Source organism: Camellia sinensis, chromosome 12 (genome assembly GCF_055761805.1).
Source record: "Camellia sinensis isolate YWXY chromosome 12, ASM5576180v1, whole genome shotgun sequence".
Lineage (NCBI taxonomy): Eukaryota > Viridiplantae > Streptophyta > Magnoliopsida > Ericales > Theaceae > Camellia > Camellia sinensis.
In genome coordinates this window covers 73,267,501-73,286,260 of record NC_138972.1, presented here as the reverse complement: position 1 = coordinate 73,286,260, position 18,760 = coordinate 73,267,501, and the positions used below count along the sequence as shown (strand labels likewise).

Sequence of the window (18,760 nt, the reverse complement as noted above, 5' to 3'; positions counted from 1 at the left end):
GTTAGAAAGAATCTTTTCCCTACGTGTTCCCTTGGGCACATGGCATCACTACAATCGATTGCTTAAACCATAAGCCAATCATGGGGGTGTATAAATACGTACCACTCATCAAAACTCCACGAAAAAAGAAATCACTTCATATCTCTTTCTTAGAGACTCACTTATAGGATCTTGAAGAGCTTTGGAAAAGTGAGAGCTCTTGAAGTCATTTATCTAACCATTTAAAACTTAATTATTTGATTTATTTTTAATATAAACCATTAATATATTTTTCCTAAGTAAAATCGATGAAAGAAAGGACATTAGGTCCATAAATTCAATTTTGATTTTTTTTTTTTTTTCCGGTCCAAAGGCCTACACTCTAAAATACTTTGTCCATAAGGACAAGGTTCTGCAAAATAACTAAACTACCTATGTGAATATATATATATGTTATATACATGAACCAAACCTAGCCCCCTATCTCTCTCTTCTCTCCTACAGTCGACTATCATGTCTCTTTCTTGTGATCATCGTCGTTGCCTTATCGTTGTCGCCTTATCACCATTCTTCACTTCCTCATTTTTTCTGTTCAACGCGCTGCAACCGTTGTCGATCTCCTCCTCTGTGGCTTCGGAGACACCACCGTAGTACCACCCGATGTCGGCTAATGATCTTTCTTTCTTGTCTTTCTCTTTGTGATGACGACGACGACTTAGATTTGGCCCTCCTTCGTGACATCGGACTTCGTTGCTTCAGATCTGGAGTTGTCGAAGCTTTGGTGGGCCTTTATTCGCAAGTCCACTTCAGTTCTACTTTGCAAGTGAACCCCTCCTAGTTGGCTTAAGATCTCAGTGGATCGATTAGCAATTCTTCAATCAACAGCTTTGATCTTTTTACCGATTCGCCTCTTCTCATGTCTCTGTCCGTGTCGTATCTTACTCCTATGAACCTGTCAAAACTACCATGAGTTCGATATAGACACACATAATATGCATCAATGAGCTAAGTTGGTTGTATTTTGTTTTTATTTATTTATTTATTTATTTATTTTGTGTTTTAATTATTGAAAGTTGTGAAAGTCACTGATTGATCATATCTAGAATTTCTTGTGAGCATATAGCTTGAATAGAGCATCTGCATGTTTGCAAAGAAAGACATGACTCCATCACAGATCAGAGTCATTCTTCGTGGCTCTAACGGTATTCCTCAAGTCAAGAAACTACAAACAGATAGATATTGAGAGAGAGAGAGAGAGAGAGATATGTGAGGAGATTGCAACAGATTAAAACAAAAAAAAAAAAACACATAAGACCTCTCTCTCTCTCCTCTCTTTTAGAATTATTATTATTATTATTTTTTACTACATTTGAGGTCAGTATTAGATCTGTTGTTGATAAAGATGATGATGATATGTTTTTTTTTTCTTCACTATTTTTATTGTTAATAGTTGATTGTTGGTTGTTGTTGATGATGATTATGAGGAAACATATTACAGTAGATAGGGTGAGAGAGTAAAAGATTCTAACAGATAGTGGATTCATGAATAGATATTTTTAAGAGATAAAAAAAATTAAATAGACAATTATTTTGAACAGTGGATTGATCTATTCAAAATGAGAATGAACAGATAAGTTAAAAATAAGAATTTCAATAGATAGAGAAAGAAAGAAAAGAGAGGTGTAAAAATTGAACAGAAAGGAAAAAAAATTGAATAGATAGTCAAAAAAATTGAATAGTTATGGAAAAAATTGAACAAATAAGGGAAAAAATTTGAACAGATAAAAAATAATTTAAACAAATAGATATAAATTTGAACAAATAGAAAAAAAAAGTCAATAGATAAAAAAAGTTAACAGATAAATTAAGGGGTAAAATTGGAAACAAAATGTCATTCAAAACAATAAAAAAGATTTCTCACGAAATTATTTCACAAATGATAAACCTCTGACCAACAAAAAATATACACTAGATCTAATGCCTTAAACACTCTCCAAATTGGATTTATTACCAATTTTCTTTGAAAAAATAGTATTTTGGCCATTAAAGTAAATGTTAGTGTACATAAAATGTCTAAAATATATTTTTTTAATTTAATGGCTAAAATATAATTTTTTTTCCTATCATACCGAAAATAGACAAATAATTTAAATTGAGAATAAATAAAAAAATTAGAACTTAAATTGAAAAAATAAAAAATTTAAGATGTATTTTGTTATAGACTTTTATTAATTTTTATAATTTTGTTTAATAAAGCCTTTTTTTTTTTTTTTTCAAAAACTTCAACCAGATATATTGATTATTATTTGACAAAGACCTCGTTTAGGAATTAAGTTGTTTTAGTTATTTTTTGATTATTTTATCCTGACTAAAAAGTTGTGTTTGAGAAGTTGGTTGTTCTATTTTTTTTTTTTAATTATTTTTTTTGTAGTTGATTTGATGGTTGTGAGAGAAAAAAATGAAATGATTATGGTTTGAATGTGACATTTTGTCCTGTTGGCTATTTTAGTATATTTTGCTTTTATTGATTATTTTAGCTTTTAACCTATTCCCCCAAACACTTCCAAAATTAGTAATGCTATGCACACAGAGGACCAAACACGGAACTAAACATATAAATTATTCATCCGGGCAGACGACTGGGTGGTCAATCGGCCAGAGTTTGTCGACTGCGGCTATTATCTTGTCAACCATAGTTGTTATCTTGTTGACCACGACCAGAGTTTGTCGACGGTGACTATCATTTTGTCAACCGCGACTGTTATCATGTCGACCGTAATTGTCATATTATCGACCGCGACTGTTATCTTGTCGACCGCAACTATCATCTTCTTATCTAGTCAACCACCAGGTCATCCGGATAAATAATTTTTGTGTTTGACTCTGTATTTGGTCCTCTTCGTGTGTAGCACCATTGCCCCCAAAATAGGATATGGGGTTGTTACTGTGCCCTTGACACAACAGTAACTGTTGTGCCTCAATTTGAGACTTATTGTAGACTTATTTTTATGATTCAAACCGTTCATTTTGTAGAGTTTATCGAGTACTTTATACATATCAAAAATTATATTGATCGGATAGCAGTCAAGGCCGGCTCTAGGATTTAGGGATCCTAAGGCGAATTTCGGAAATGGGGGCCCCTCTTACATTGAAAAAAAATTCATGAAGAAAACGATAAGTTACAACTTTTTTATTTGTTTGTAGCCATAAAAAAATTTACTTGCATATATAATCATTAAAATTATAAACAAAACAATTTAATGAAACAAAATTAGGGCAAAAAAAATTAGGAAAAAATTATTCAATTAAAACTAATAAAAACCTAGGTAAAAAAATTAGGGCAAAATTATTTATTCCACTAAAATCTAATAGATAAAGAAGGTAAAAAAATAAAGAAATTAGGGCCCATATATTGTATGTATTGTTCTTCTTGGGCCCAAACACTTTTTTTTTTAATATATATTTTCATTTTAATAAATATGGGTCAAACTACACTTATAAATAAATACGGATTAAACTGTACATGGACCCAATAAATTATTTTGGGACCCTTTAATTTGATCATTAAAAAATAAAAAAAATTGGGCCTATAACATTTAACTAAATTTGGGATCCTATTTTTGGGCCAAAAATTTGGGGCCTAAGGCACAGTCTTTACTGGCCTTAGGCCAGGGCCAGCCCTAATAGCGGTAGTTACATGATCAGATTCATACTTTTGATACTATTTTAAAAGAAAAACAAAATATATATTTTTTTATGATAAATGTAATCCGATCATATAGTTAATGATATCTAATTAATATTATTTTTTAACATGTTTAAAATACTCGACGAATCTTACGAATGAACAATTTAAATTATAATAAATTTCAAATCAAAACACAACAATTATGCGAGTGTTTGGAAAGTGAATTTTTTTGTAGGTTTTTTTATTTGTAAGATATTATTGGAGAATTTTTTTTTTTGTGTTTGGAAAGATAGTTGGATTTTTTTATAATTGGATGAAATGTTTGTGAGATAAAAAGTAAATGATTATGGGGTTTGATGTGATATTTTATTTGGATTGATTTTTTTTGATTTTGTAACCAATTTGTCTTTTAGTGGAAAAAAAAAAAAAAAAATCAAAAACCAAACTTCCAAACACCCCCTATTACTGTGCCCTCAGCTCAACATAACCAGTGTAAAGCCCGTAAAGGCTCAAATTTCAGCATTCGGATCCTCTAATCAATTGGCGCAATTATGTAGAGTTAGGAGAGCGGCAATGAATTGCCGCCCCTAGGGCTGAGAGAGAGAGAGACTTTCCTCAAAATCCAATTTCGATTCATCTCTGTTCCATAAAAAAACCCAAAAAATGAAAAACCAAAATCATCAAAAAGGCCCACCCAAACCCAAAGCGCGCGTGGCGCGTTCTTTCTTCTCCTTGGAGCGATGGGCTCTTCTGTAGCTCCTCCTCTTCTTGTTTTCTCTCTCGCATTCTTGTTCTCTATCCTTTCATGCTCAAGCGATGATCCTACATTCGAAGGTACTTTTTACTTCACACCTCTTTCTCTACTCAAACCCTATCTCTGTGTGTCTGTGATTTTTTTTTGAATTGATTTTGTAGAGATTTTAGGGTTATGTTGTGAAGTTTTTGTTTAATTGATTTGGTGTAGAGATTTAATCAATCGCGATCTTCAAGCTGTAGGATATAGGAGATTCATTTTTTATTTTATTTTTTTTGGTATGCTAATAGTTCAATTTGTAATTTGTGAGTGCATTTGCAATATGGGTTCTATATATAATTATTATTGATTTTTGAATAAAGATCCTTCTTGAATTCCTCTCAATAATTGTACTTTGTTTTTCTCATACACACTTACGCTGGAGATAAGCGTGTTCTAACCATTGTAAGACTATAATGCCTGACTTGATGAATGATATTGTAGGCTATGTAACTGCTAGGTTAGGGTCACACATTAGAGTCTTTAAGGAATTGGGCAATTGGGCAAGTATCACAATTATCACCCACAATATATATATATATATATATATTTTGATAAATACAAGGGTTAAATTCATTTTACCCCATGTGGTTGGGGCTTGGAGATCTCCCTATGATTCAAATATAGTCAGAAAACCCCATGTGGTTTTGGCCTAAAGTGTTACCGTTAGTTTTCCAATCCAAACTAACAGAAGGTGCATTACACACACCATTTTTTAGAGTAAGTTTGGTTTTTTGAAAAATTAACGTGAAATTAAGACGACAAAAAAACAAATTTACCTCCATTTTCTCCAAATTTAAAATTAGATTAATATGTTAATTAAATTAAATAAATTAAAATATTATTAAGAATTGATCTAAAATATAAAATATAATGAAGAATTGATTTAAAACATAATTAAATAAAATATAAAATAAATAATAATTAAGAATTGAACTAAAATATAATTAAATTAAAATTAAATTAACATGTTAGGAATTATAATAAATAATCAAATATTTAGGATTAATTATGATATAAAATATAATTAAATTAAAATTAGAATAACAAGTTAAGAATTACAATAAATAATCAAGAATTTATAATTAATTGTGATTTAATTAAATTAATGTTAGATATTATAAATTATGTGTATTAGAGCGGAGAGAGAGAAAATGACAAAAATATAGGGTTTGAGGTATTATAGTCATTTTACAATTATAGTTAACAGTGTTAACGGTTGCACTTTAATTCAAAACCATATGGGGGCTTTCTGGCTATATTTGAACAATAAGGGGGTCAAGTGCTCTGGCCTCAAACCACAAGGAGGTAAAATGAATTTAACCCTAAATACAATACAGCGCTATAGGGGCCACATGGCAGGGATAGAGAAAGGAGGAGGATCAAGGATGAAAGGGAGTCTGTAGGATCTTTAAAGAGGAAGAGATAGCCATTCAATAGAAGAAGAAGAGTGAGGGGAAGAACCTCAAGAAGAAACGGAAGGAAAAGTAAAAGAGATTCATAAAAATGAAATGTCTAGAAACAATCTGTTTATTAGTAGATAAGTCAATGCTAGGATATGTATTCTTAAGCCATCAACTTTTTCTCTATTGTAAGTTGAGTACACAGAAGCCTCTAATCTTCTTCTTTCTAGGGTTCTTTGTATTTACCTCATGTGAATTCTAAAGGGATGGAATTGAGAAATGCATGGTAAATGTACCTAATGTTAACCCCAAGGGTTTGGCCTAGTGGGTGCAGCTTGGGGGTGTGCTCCCTTCAAGGTCTTGAGTTCAACTTCTACTAAGTGCTATCAACTCCTTGGGGCCACGCCTGTGGGTTCTGCTCAAGATTTGTCCGATCTCTGTGGAGGGGGTGTTTTGCGTGGGTCTCGGGATTAGTTGAGGTGTGCGTAAGTTGACTTGGACACCCGGTCATCAACAAATAAAAATGTACCCAATGTTCAATTGTCTTAAACAAAATTTTGAAAAATTGGTTAATAGACTGAATTTAGATAAAGATGCTATTTCCTTTATGTCTGAAACCTTGGTATAGGTCTAAGTCGCAGTTCTATTTCATAGCATAAATATTGTTAAGAGCTCTATGGTATGAAAACCTATGAAGTATGGACACCTCTCCGGGGCTTGCGTATCAGTGTTGGACACATGTCGGACACGCTGTGGACACGTGTTTGACACTCTTGAGAGTGTCCCTTTCTTTTTTTTTTGAATTTTTGCAGCTGGACACTTTCCGGACACGTTCAAACACGTTTCGAACATTGCGGGGTGCAAAACATAATTTTTGAAGCTTGAAGTGGGGTCAAATTGTAAAAAAACAAAATTAAAACAATTAACCCAATTTGAAATCCTACAATCGAATTGATTGAAGAGAAGAAACAAGAGAAAGGGTTGCTCACTGCTCGTTGCCATATTGAAGGTAAGTACTTCGATTCTTTTCTTCTTCTTGTTCGTTTGATCTTCTTTTTCTCTTCTTCTTGTTCGATCTTCTTCTTCTCCTTTTTCGATCTTCTTTGAGTTTTTCGATCTATCTCTCTGTCGCTCTCTGTTTTTCTTCTCTCTCTCTCTCTTCTTCGCTATCTCTATCTCTATCTCTCTTTTTTTTTTTTTGTGTTGAATGTAAGGCCTCTCTCTCTCTCTCTTTCTTTTTTCTTCTTGAATGTAATGCTTTTCTGTCTCTTATTATTATTTTATTATTATTATTATTATTATTATTATTATTATTTTGTTGGCTGATTAGTTTTATAATTTTATTTGAAAGAACAAATTAGTTTTATTTGAAGGGAAAAAAAAATTATAGTTGAAATTGCTGAAATTATTAATTTTAATGGTGTGTTTATTAGTTTTATTATAGGACCAATTTTTATGCTGAAATATAAAGTGTTTTTTTTAAATATAATTTTAATAGTGTCATTTTGTATTTTTAATTACCTTTCAATATTTTTTTTAATAATTTTATGACATATAATATATAAATTCAATTATATATATTGAACGTGTCCCCAACGTGTCATGTCCTCTATTTTTTTAAAATTTGTGTATTTGCGTGTCCGCATGTCCTTGTCTGTGCTTCATAGACGAAAACAAACAAGTTTGTGACGTTGAACTGGACTTCCGATAGATAAGATAAAATCGAAAAATACAATATACATGTGTGTAAAAATCGATGTATTATTGATTGATTCTATGTTGTTATGTTTACAATTCCTATATATAGAAGAGAAGAATAGGTAGTAGGTGGAGTAGGTGAAGTGGAGTAGGTGAAGTGGGTGGAGTAGGTGTAGTGGAGTAGGTGAAGTGGGTGAAGTAGGTGATAGGTTTTAACAGCCCCCCGCAAACTCAAGGGGGATAGGAACTAACCAACTTGAGTTTGGAGAGAGTAACAAAACAAGAAAATACATAAAAATAAAAGAGGATAGGAGACACTGTATGGTCGTGTCAGACCGTTGGTGAAGACACTGGATGGGTGTGTCATAACGTTGTAGAGGACACTGGATGGTTGTGTCATAACGTGGTAGAGGACACTGGATGGTTGTGTCATAACGTTGTAGAGGACACTGGATGGTTGTGGCAGACCGTTGTAGCAGATAAAGTCTGGACAGTTGACGAGGTCACACCGGATCGATGGAGAAGCTAACCGGAATCAATGTCGGGACAGTTTATGGGGTCATGTCGGACCGTTGTAAAATACACTGTATGAAGGTGTATATAGGCTGCCCAAATATATATACATGGATATATATATCGAGCCCTCAAAAGTCGCGCCCTCAAAAGGCGCGCCCACTTTATCAAAAGATGTGCCCGACAGAAATCATCGAGCGGCGAGCCATCAAAAGGCGCGCCAGACACGCGGCGAGGCACGTGATCGACAGAGCGCGTGTCGGCCTCTTCGTCATGGTCTTTATAAACCGAAGCGGAGGCTGAGGCTGGGAAGCATAACAAACCAGTTGAAACCTCTGCATTCTCGGAGAGCTGGTCTCTAAGAGCTGCAAATCTTGAAACACTCTGTAACCAACCCTGTCTGACAGTACCAATCGGTAATCGCTGCTTCTCTGAAACACTTAGCAACCCAAAAACATGGCCTGTTCTTCCCGTTTAGCTACCCAGAACATGGCCTCTTCTTCCCGTGGTCTGCTCACTCTCTTTCCCGACCTCAACGAGTCAACTAGAGAAATAATTGGTGCGGTGGCCCGTGAACCTCAACCAAACACCTCTGGTTTTGCTCCGTTGAACTTTCCGATGCGGTCGGTGGAGCAAAAAATGGCAGTGCAAACGGATATTGAGGCCAATTAGTATACATTGAAGTCATGTGTGGAAACCATGACGGCGGTCACAAACTTGTCGCACCGGCTTCAGAGTAGGACAAATGAGGTGCAGCAGTTAAACGCCCAGCTGGCTCTGCTCCAGCGCATGTATAAGGATGCGCGAGCAGAGATAAGTGTGCTAAAAGCGGAAAATAAGGAGCTGAAGCGGAAGGCCACCGTTATGTTCCGATTTGGAGGGCCGCCATATGCTGCAGTGGAGGAGCAGGGAGTAGTGATCGTGCCCAGTGGAGTGGGAAACACGGAGGCAACACCGTCAAGGGCCGCCCAGGACGGAGGCAAGAAGAAAAGACCGGCGGCAGAGTAGAGAAGAAAAATCCCGCCTGTGGATGTGGTGGTTGTGGTTTTGGTTGTTTGTTTGTTTGTTTTTTTTTTTTTTTGGCTGTAAAATGGTGATCGGGGTTGATCCCGGCATGAAGAAATGACAAGTTTGTGAAATGAAAACGAGTTGGTTGTGAATGGATTTTTTTTTTTTTTTTTTTTTTTTTTTGCTATTGGAATAAAAATAAAATAAAATAATAAGAGAATGGAAAAAGAATGATACTCACCAACTGAGTTGTAGAATATTGAAGTATTGATGAAAAAGAAAGATAGAAAAAATAAAAATAAAATAAAATAAAGGTTTGTGAAAAATCATTATATATATATATTGATGAATCAGTAGACATAGGGTGAGTGAAGGATAATAGTGTGGGTAATATATTATAATAATAAAAGATATATATGCTTTGTCCCCTGAATCGGTAGATATATGGTGAGTGGAGTGCAAAAGGTGAAGGAAGGGGTTGGAAAGTGGACAAAGTGGTGGATCCTGGAGTAGAGAGAGAGAAAAAGGGACCAGAGAGAGAGATAGTGGGTTGATTAAAAAAAAGATTGTGGGGTTGAAAGTGGGTTCATTCATCAACTTCATGGCCTCAATGATGCATAGAACCTGTCCCTTCTGTACTTTGTCTCCAACCTTAACAAGCGGTGGTTTCCACGCATCATGCCTCCACTGATTTAGAGGTGCAGCTGCTGAAGCACCCTCAGCTCCAACGCTCTCCATAAAGACGCCCCTCAGTAAACAGTCGAGAGATAGAAAAGTGTTTTTGCGATTGAAGTAACAATGGTGACGATCAAAGCCGTTAAAGCTCGCCAGATCTTCGACAGCCGTGGAAATCCAACCGTCGAAGTTGATGTCATTTGTGATGATGGAACTTTTGCTAGGGCTGCTGTTCCCAGTGGTGCTTCCACAGGTGTTTACGAAGCTTTGGAATTGAGAGATGGGGGTTCAGATTATCTCGGAAAAGGCGTCCTCAAGGCTGTGAATAATGTGAATTCAATCATCGGACCTGCATTGATTGGCAAGGACCCAACAGAACAGACCAAAATTGACAACTTCATGGTGCAAGAACTCGATGGGACAGTTAATGAATGGGGCTGGTGCAAACAAAAGCTTGGCGCAAATGCTATATTGGCAGTTTCACTTGCTGTATGTAAAGCAGGAGCTATGGTGAATAAGATTCCCCTTTACAAGCACATTGCGAATCTTGCTGGTAACAAAACTTTGGTGCTACCTGTACCTGCATTCAATGTCATCAATGGGGGTGTTGGATTAGTGTAAGGTTCGGCCTGAGAAGAACATGAAGCAGCCAAGGTGAGTGAGGCTATCGGTGATGATGGCCCGGTTGTGGAGTTGCAGCGGTGGTGGCTTGACAGTGGAGTAGAAGAATCTGCCATTGAAGAAGAAACTAGGGAAATTTGGGTTTGTCCGGCGGGCGGCCAAGGCGAGATTGCCGCCCGCCGGTGGAACGAAAATACTAGGTTCTTAACCTTGCTCTGATACCATGTAAAAATCGATGTATTATTGATTGATTCTATGTTGTTATGTTTACAATTCCTATATATAGAAGAGAAGAATAGGTAGTTGGTGGAGTAGGTGAAGTGGAGTAGGTGAAGTGGGTGGAGTAGGTGTAGTGGAGTAGGTGAAGTGGGTGAAGTAGGTGATAGGTTTTAACAATGTGGCTATGTGCGCCTCATGGTAGGGATAGAGAAAGGAGGAGGACCAAGGATGAAAGGTAGTGTGTAGCCATTTAGTAGGAGAAGAAACACAGGAAGAAAAATAAGGAAAAGGAAAGAGAATTCATCAAAAAGAAATGTCTATAAACAAACCATTTATTAGTAGACAAGTCAATGCTAGGGTATATGCTAAGATGCTAGGACATGGACACGAGACATAGTGATTTCGAAAAAATGAAGACACAGACACGGCGGGGACATGACAATACAAATTAATTATATATATATATATATGTAGATTAATATTACATTTACAAACAATTAAAATTAACAAAAATTAATACTAATGCAAAATAATAAAAAAATCACTCTTTTTTTTTTGTGATAAATAAAGTTTATTGCTTGTAGCATCAAGATGATTGAAAAAATACAAAATGTGCCTTGAAAAGGGGAAGACTGCATAACCAATCAAATCATTCAAGAAATCAAAAAAATGAACAAATCTAGGTCTACCCTCATTGTAACCCAACTATACAAAACTACAAAAAACCTATTTTCTAACCACGAGACAGACCGAGCCACCCCCTGAAAAATACGGCGATTCCGTTCCAATCCAACTAGCGACATTGAGCACAATGGGGCCATGGCCTAAGCCTTCCGCTGCCTCCCAATCTGACCCCCTCCCTAACTCCATAGGACCGCCATCACCCCCTTTTGCTGAACCCCAGCAATTCCAAAAGTAGAGAAGATAAGCACCCACAAACAATAAGCCACAGGACAATGGATAAGCAAGTGATTCACAGACTTTGCATTACCATAACATATACAATACCAGTTTACTAGAAAATAACGATGGTGAACCAAATTATCAATAGTTAGAATTCAATCAAAAGCTACCGTCTATGCAAAAAACGCCACCTTAGATGAACACTTGTAACCCAAACACGATGCCAAAGAAACTCCCCCTCCACACCACTAGACAAAGCCTGGTAGAACGACAAAATCGAGAAAACACCTTTTTGCACCTGACCCCCCCACATCAAGATGTCCTCCCTCACCTCCCTAAACCCGTACCCTGTACAATAAACTCCGTAAATCCACCAATTACCCAACCTCCCAATCCTGAACCTGCCGGCGCAATATAATATCCCAAACCACCGCACCTCCAACTCCATCTAGATAAGATGCCACCACAGCCTCCTGATCAATGGCAATATGAAAAATCAATGGAAAACAAGACTGCAAAGAAACCTTACCACAACATTGACATCTATTAATTATTTAAATTTAAGCAAAAAGTAATAGTCATTCAACATTCAACATCCAACATGCATAAAAAGAACTAAGAAAAGGGGATAAAAAACTAGTTGGGGTGTCCCTTGAAAAAGAAGTAATTAAATAAAGGGACACATGAGTCCCCTCTGTGTTCCTCTCTTTGACACTGCTACAACACATATTTTGGAGTATTGGTGCTTCATAGTGTATATGTTTTTAAGCCAATTAGATTCATGTATTTGATTATTTATTTATTGGAATTAATGTTATGCTCATGCTTTATTATTTGAAATGTCTTCATCTAAGAAGCAGGGACATAGACATGGATACGCTGACATGACAATTTTTCAAAATTTTAGGACACGGCATGTTGGGGGATACATGAAAAAAAATAATGTTTTTATATATTTATGTCATATATATTACAATATTCATGAATTTAGAAAATACTAAATCAATATTGTGTTTTATTTTTTTTAAATTTTTTATTGGATATGATTTATTTATAATAAACTATTTGTTTATTTATTTTCTTGGATTGGTTTGCAATATAGTTTTTTCCTCATCATGCTTTGACATGATGGGCTTGATTTTTAAACCTGCTTGATGTAGTCCAAGTAGAAAGCCATGCACAATGAATTGGGTCTGTGGCATTTTAGAATAAAACACCCACAAAGCCTATAACAATGTACAACAGACCAACAAAAAGAGAGCCTACCCCATTAAGTGGAAAAAAAAAAAAAAAAGATTCTGAACCCAGGATGCCTCTGTCGAAGAAGACGAAGTTGAACCAGGTAAGTATGCTTCTTCTATACTGTTATTGTCTCTTGTGTGACTTCTTCCTTCATCTCTTTCTCTGTGAATCACAGATCTAGAGTTCCTACAGGTAGCTTGAACAAAATCAGTGATTTTTTTATTTTATTTTTGGCCATCATCGTGTCCAAGAAGTGTTCAGAGAGTGTTGGAGGTGTGTCCAACAACTAAAAGAAGTGAACAAAAGTGGGATAGAAGAGAGGGCATGTCTGACATGTGTTTGCCGCGTGTTCGAACTTGTCTGTGTCCTAGACGTGTTGGACACTAATACATTAGGCTAGATGGAGTGCATGTGCTTCATAGGTTTTCATATATAATGGATGTGATTCATGAGATGAATGTTTTAACCTCATGGTTATATTAAATGTGCTTTATGTAGGTAAAGGAGTTTCATTTACATGAGATCTCCAAAGTTTTGTAACTTGGAAATTTCACAGTTGTTAATAGAATTAGGGTCTCTATTAGGTCAACAACAACATAATTAACTTTTATGTGGGTGGTTGGGCTTGTCCAACTAGAACATGGCATTTTCAGAATATGTCACTTCAAAGGCTGAATTTGTGGTTCATTTGAGTAATGTGGTGTGGGAAATACTAATTTAAGGGATGTGTTACATGATGTCTATCATGGAATTCCTAGAACATGTCATTTCTTTTCTAGCTTAATTTTGCTACTTACTTCCAATGTTACCTTTTTTTGTTGGTAATATATTTTTTTTTTGATAATTAATTATCCCTAAATGTTAATAATACAGGCATTGATTTGGAAAATCCAGTTATTGATGTCACTCCATCTCCTCTCACCGGTTATACATCATCTTCTCATGGTTCCAAAGATGTTTTATTGTGTGAACGTGTTCGAGTTGTTGGTCAGTCAAGATTGAAACTTGGGAGTTATGCCAGTGCATATCAGGTTAAATTGGTCCCATCTGCAGTAATTCCTGAGAGACTGCACAACAAAATTCAGATTTGTTTTCACCAGTAAGTGAAATGTCCTTGAATTTTGACTCTTTAACACCCACCCTCTTTCTCTCCTTAATACTCTGTGTTACATGGACTCGGGTACAAGTGTCGGGTGCGGGTATGTATTTAGGGGTCAGACTCGGCAAACCTTTAAATGAGGGATACGCGAGTACATCTAAAAGGTACCCAAAATTAGACACGGATACGTGGATACTGCTAAACATGGATGTATCAATTAAAATATTATGTATTTTTTTGATAAAGTTACAATAATTTATGGCTCAAAATGATTACATATTTTTATGATGATGCTACACATTTGTAGTTAAAAAATATTGAATAAAAATTATATGTAACGTTATTAAAAAAAATGAATAATTTATTTTCCATGGATATAAGTTAAATTCCAACACCTTAATTAGTATTAGTCCCAAACATGAGAAGCTCATGTAAGACCATCTCCAATGCTGCATCTAATATTTCATCAAATTTAAATTTGATGAAAAACGGCAACTGTTTAACCTCTAACCCTTTCATCAAACTCATATCAAATGAGGGATGAACCAAAACTTTCATCAAATGGAGGTTTTCATCTTTCATCAAATTTAAATTGTTATTGTTGGGCTAGACATCCTCCCGGATGTCCACCCACGAGCAACTTTGATAGCCTTTTTTGTTCATGTCCGGACGACCTCTAGGACATTTGCCCGGATGTCCTCCCGGACAACTGGGGATGTGAAAAAATCTGATAAAAATTCTAGTCTTAGTATTAGAGTGAACGGTATCATACCCTTGTTGTGTTGTGTCATGTCGACACGGGTACCTCTCAAATTACGAAGAGTCCGTGTAACGTAGCTGATACTTCAACGCGATAGTTATGTTGATTGAAAATAGTATCTCACATAGAAAGTGTTTTGTAGGAATGCTTCACGTGGTTTATGTCAATGTGAAACCGAATGGAAAACTGTCCACAAGGAGCTTTGGAGCCCTGTAATGTCACCTTATGAGGACAGATATGTTGATGTGAAGTTTGTTGATAAAATTGCTGGTTATGTGACGGTAACAGTTGATAAAGGTCAGGATTTATCTCCTGGTGCTTGGGTTTAATTTATCTGTGTCTGTCTCCCTCCCTCCCTCCATCTTTTGATGTTTGTCTTTGGCTTTTGTTGTTTGTGCAGAGTTTCAAAGATGGCGTCTCTTTTGTCTTGCTTTTGGTTTTGTTTTATTGCTGTTGGCACCAGTGGTCAGCAGTTGGGTTCCCTTCTATTGTAGCAGTTCAATGGCTGTTGGAGTTTTTCTTGTCATTATTATCCTTCTTTTTCAGGTATTTGGATTTGATGTGCATTGTATAGTAGTCTTTTTCTTAAAGAAAAATAATCTGTTGCCTTTTATTTTGCTCTGTATTCTCATATGGTGCTACTTATTCTTCACCAGCTTTCAATTTCTATCACATAACAAAAATCAAAGTTGTTGGCCTGTTTAGTTGTACAGAAATCTGGAAATGTTTTCAACATGAAACCTTTTGACAAAAAATATGGTTGTAGAAAATACAGGCATTCACTGGTAATATTGGCGATATGATCCATAACAATCAAAAATCTTATAACCTCTGTGGATTTAATATTTTCATGGTCTCTCCAAAGGAGAAGAAATGATGAGAAGTAAAAACAGGGCTTAGATTTTTGTCCTTCTCCAGCTTTAGAATTAAATGATGAAGAGGATGGAAAAGTCTTCTTGTCTCTGTATTGCATAATTTAGAGTGGCACTTCTTGAAGATACAATGAGTAATAGTTGTTAACGTTGACCAATTAATGTTCCTGTAAAGAGTGATCTGATTTGGGTCCATGGTGCCAAAAAGAAAAGAGGAAGGTCAAGAGTGGCATAGGATGGGACTATAAAAAACAAAAAGGAAAAAAAAAAGAAAAAAGAGTGACCTAGGATGGGGCGGTGACAAATTACATGATTGCTTCAGACTTAATTAAGAATATGGATTGGAATAGAGTGGATAGGAGAAAACAAATTCGTGTACCTGAAGCCAGTTATTTGGGGCTAAGTGATGTAGAACAACCGGAAAAGAACAATGGTAATACCGGAGAAAGAGAATAAACCACACAGAAAACAAAAACAAACCCTAAAATACTCAAATACAACTCTCAGTTTTAAATACTCATTCAACGCTGAATAATCCTCCTACATAAAGGTCTAGTTACCCTTCTTATGAGAGGAAAACTTAGCATTATGACTTGTGTTAGATTCATTATTCTTTGTTGGAAATGGGAAGAAAATAATTTTGCTAGGATATGGCTGAATTCTTTGGGATATCACAACTATAAATATTTAGATTTAGTCAATACTATAGAATATGAAAGTTTATATTTAGAATCAAAATTAGTAGCTAATCAGTCCTCAGAATCAGTAGCTAATTAGTAGCTAATCAGTCCCTAATTTTATGCCTTGTATCTCCTATGAATAGAGGTGCTGTGTACATTGTTTAAGAGATGAGAATAAGAAATATTATTCTTTCTAGCTTTCATGGTATTAGAGCTAGGGACTTATTCTCCGACCCTTCTGAGCTAATTCTAGAACCTGCTAGCTGTCCACCACCATGCCAGAAACCACATCCGAATCCACTGTTACTGCTTCATCGAAAAAGATTGAGAAACATGCCTCCAACACTGATTCTCACTCGGTGCAAATCACTAGCATTAAACTCAATGGTGATAATTTCCTGCGTTGGTCTCAGTCAGTCCGGATGTACATTCGGGGCTGAGAGAAGATTGGATTCTTAACCAGCAAAAGAGGACTCGGCGAATGCTACCTGGGAATCTGGGATGCTAAAAACTCCATGGTCATGACATGGTTAGTGAATTCCATGGAAGAAGACATCAGCTCCAACTGTATGTGTTATCCAACAGCCAAAGAACTCTGGGATAATATCACCCAGATGTATTCGGATTTGGGAAATTAGTCACGAATATATGAGTTGACAATTAAACTTGGTGAAATTCGTCAAGGAGAGGACAATGTCACTAAGTACTTCAATTCTCTGAAAAGATTGTGGCAAGATTTGGACATGTTCAATGATTATGAGTGGAAGTCAACCGAGGGCTGCAATCACAACAGAAAGATGGTGGAGGATCACCGTATCTACAAATTCCTTGCCGGCTTAAACATCGAATTTGATGAAGTCAGAGGGAGAATAATTGGCCGCCAACCTCTGCCTCCTATTGGTGATGTCTTTGCTGAAGTTAGGAGAGAAGAAAGCCGTAGGAATGTGATGCTTGGGAAAAAGGGAGCTGCTGCACCTGTGGAACACTCAGCCATGATTGCATTGGATGCAAGCGCAAACAAGGTTTTTAAACCACGGTAGAATGAAAAATCTCGAGTATGGTGTGATTATTGCAATAAACCATGCCATACCCGGGAAAACTGTTGGAAGATCCATGGGAAGCCTGCAACTTCGAAGAGCAGCAAATCAAGTGACAGACCAATTCATGCATCCTTCTATGCCAATGAGGTTGAAACAAGTCTGTTCAGTAAGGAGCAGATGGATCATCTTCTTAAACTGCTAAAATTCAATTCTTTATCGAGCACTTCTAGTGGTTCTCTTGCACAAACAGGTAGCAATCCTTATGCTCTATCTTGTAGTCAAAATTCTATGCCTTGGATCATTGATTCGGGGGCATCTGATCACATGACTTCTTTCTCTTCTTTATTCAATACTTATTTATCTTGTTCTGAAAGTGAAAGAGTTAGGATTGCTGATGGCAGTTTCTCACCCATTGTAGGAAAAGGTCAAATAAAAATTTCAGAAAATATTACTCTTCACTCTGTCCTTCATGTTCCTAAATTGGCTTGCAATTTGTTGTCTGTCATTAAATTATCCAAAAACTCTCATTGTCGTGTTGTTTTCTTTGACTCATTGTGAATTTCAAGACCAAAACTCGGGGAGGATGATTGGCAGTGCTAGAATTGTCAATGGTCTTTACTACTTTGATGGTGACATATCCAACAATAAAACAAGTCAAGGCTATGGTTGTAGTATTAGTTCAATTTCGGCTCATGAGCAAATAATGCTTTGGCATTTTAAGCTAGGACATCCCCGTTTTTCATATCTTAAACATTTGTTTCCTAACTTGTTTAAAAATTTGGATTGTTCGTCTTTTCAATGTGAAAGTTGTTATTTATCTAAAAGCCACGAACTACTTATCTTACAAAATCCTACCATGCCTCTAAACCATTCAACTTAATCCACAGTGATGTGTGGGGTCCCGCCAAGGTTACCACCATGACTGGTGTAAAGTGGTTTATAACTTTTATAGATGATCACACTCGACTTTGCTGGGTTTATTTGATGAAAGACAAATCTAAAGTAAAAAACGTGTTTCAAGATTTTTACAAAATGGTTGACAATCAATTTCATTAAAAAATCAGTATTTTTCGATCTGATAATGGAAAAGAGTACTTCAATGAATATATAGGGAATTTTTTAAGGGAAAAAGATGTTTTTCATCAATCTACATGTCGTGACACTTCTCAACAAAATGGTATTGCCGAAAGAAAAAATAGCATTTACTGGAAGGAGCCCGAGCCATAATGTTTTCTATGTATGTTCCCAAATATCTATGGGGAGATGCCATTTTGACAGCCTCTTATTTAATTAACAGAATGCCTACCTGGGTTTTGTAATATGTCACACCCCTAGAATATTTCAAAAAAACCTTTCCTGATTGCAGAATTAATTCAGATTTGCCTTTAAAAATTTTTGCCTGTACTGTATTTGTTCACATACCTAGCCAATTTCGATCCAAACTTGATCCTAGAGTAGAAAAATGTGTATGCTCCAAACGAAAGAGGCTACAAGTGCTATAATCCTCGAAGAAAAAAATTCGGGTTAGTATGGATGTCTCCTTTTTTGAAACTCAATCCTATTTTAC

The 18,760-nt window shown here is 35.9% G+C and overlaps 1 protein-coding gene and 1 pseudogene across 7 annotated transcripts in view; both read left to right on the top strand.

Moving 5' to 3' along the window:
- Positions 1-4,149: 4,149 nt before the first annotated feature.
- Positions 4,150-18,760, top strand: part of LOC114291941 (uncharacterized) — a 45,196-nt gene continuing 30,585 nt past the window's right edge. For 3 of the 6 annotated variants that reach the window (XM_082898944.1, XM_082898945.1, XM_082898943.1), the window contains exons 1-4: positions 4,156-4,501; positions 13,616-13,841; positions 14,744-14,898; positions 15,002-15,147. In XM_082898944.1, the coding sequence (XP_082755070.1) occupies positions 4,408-4,501; positions 13,616-13,841; positions 14,744-14,898; positions 15,002-15,147 (621 nt within the window). In that variant the 5' untranslated portion in view covers positions 4,156-4,407. Of the gene's footprint in view, positions 4,502-13,615; positions 13,842-14,743; positions 14,899-15,001; positions 15,148-18,760 lie in introns of all 6 variants that reach the window. The other 3 variants (XR_014346561.1, XM_082898947.1, XM_082898946.1) reach the window with 3 other exon arrangements.
- Positions 8,471-10,393, top strand: LOC114274937 (enolase 2 pseudogene; annotated as a pseudogene). Its single transcript, XR_014346562.1, has one exon. The product of XR_014346562.1 is annotated as an enolase 2 pseudogene (transcript).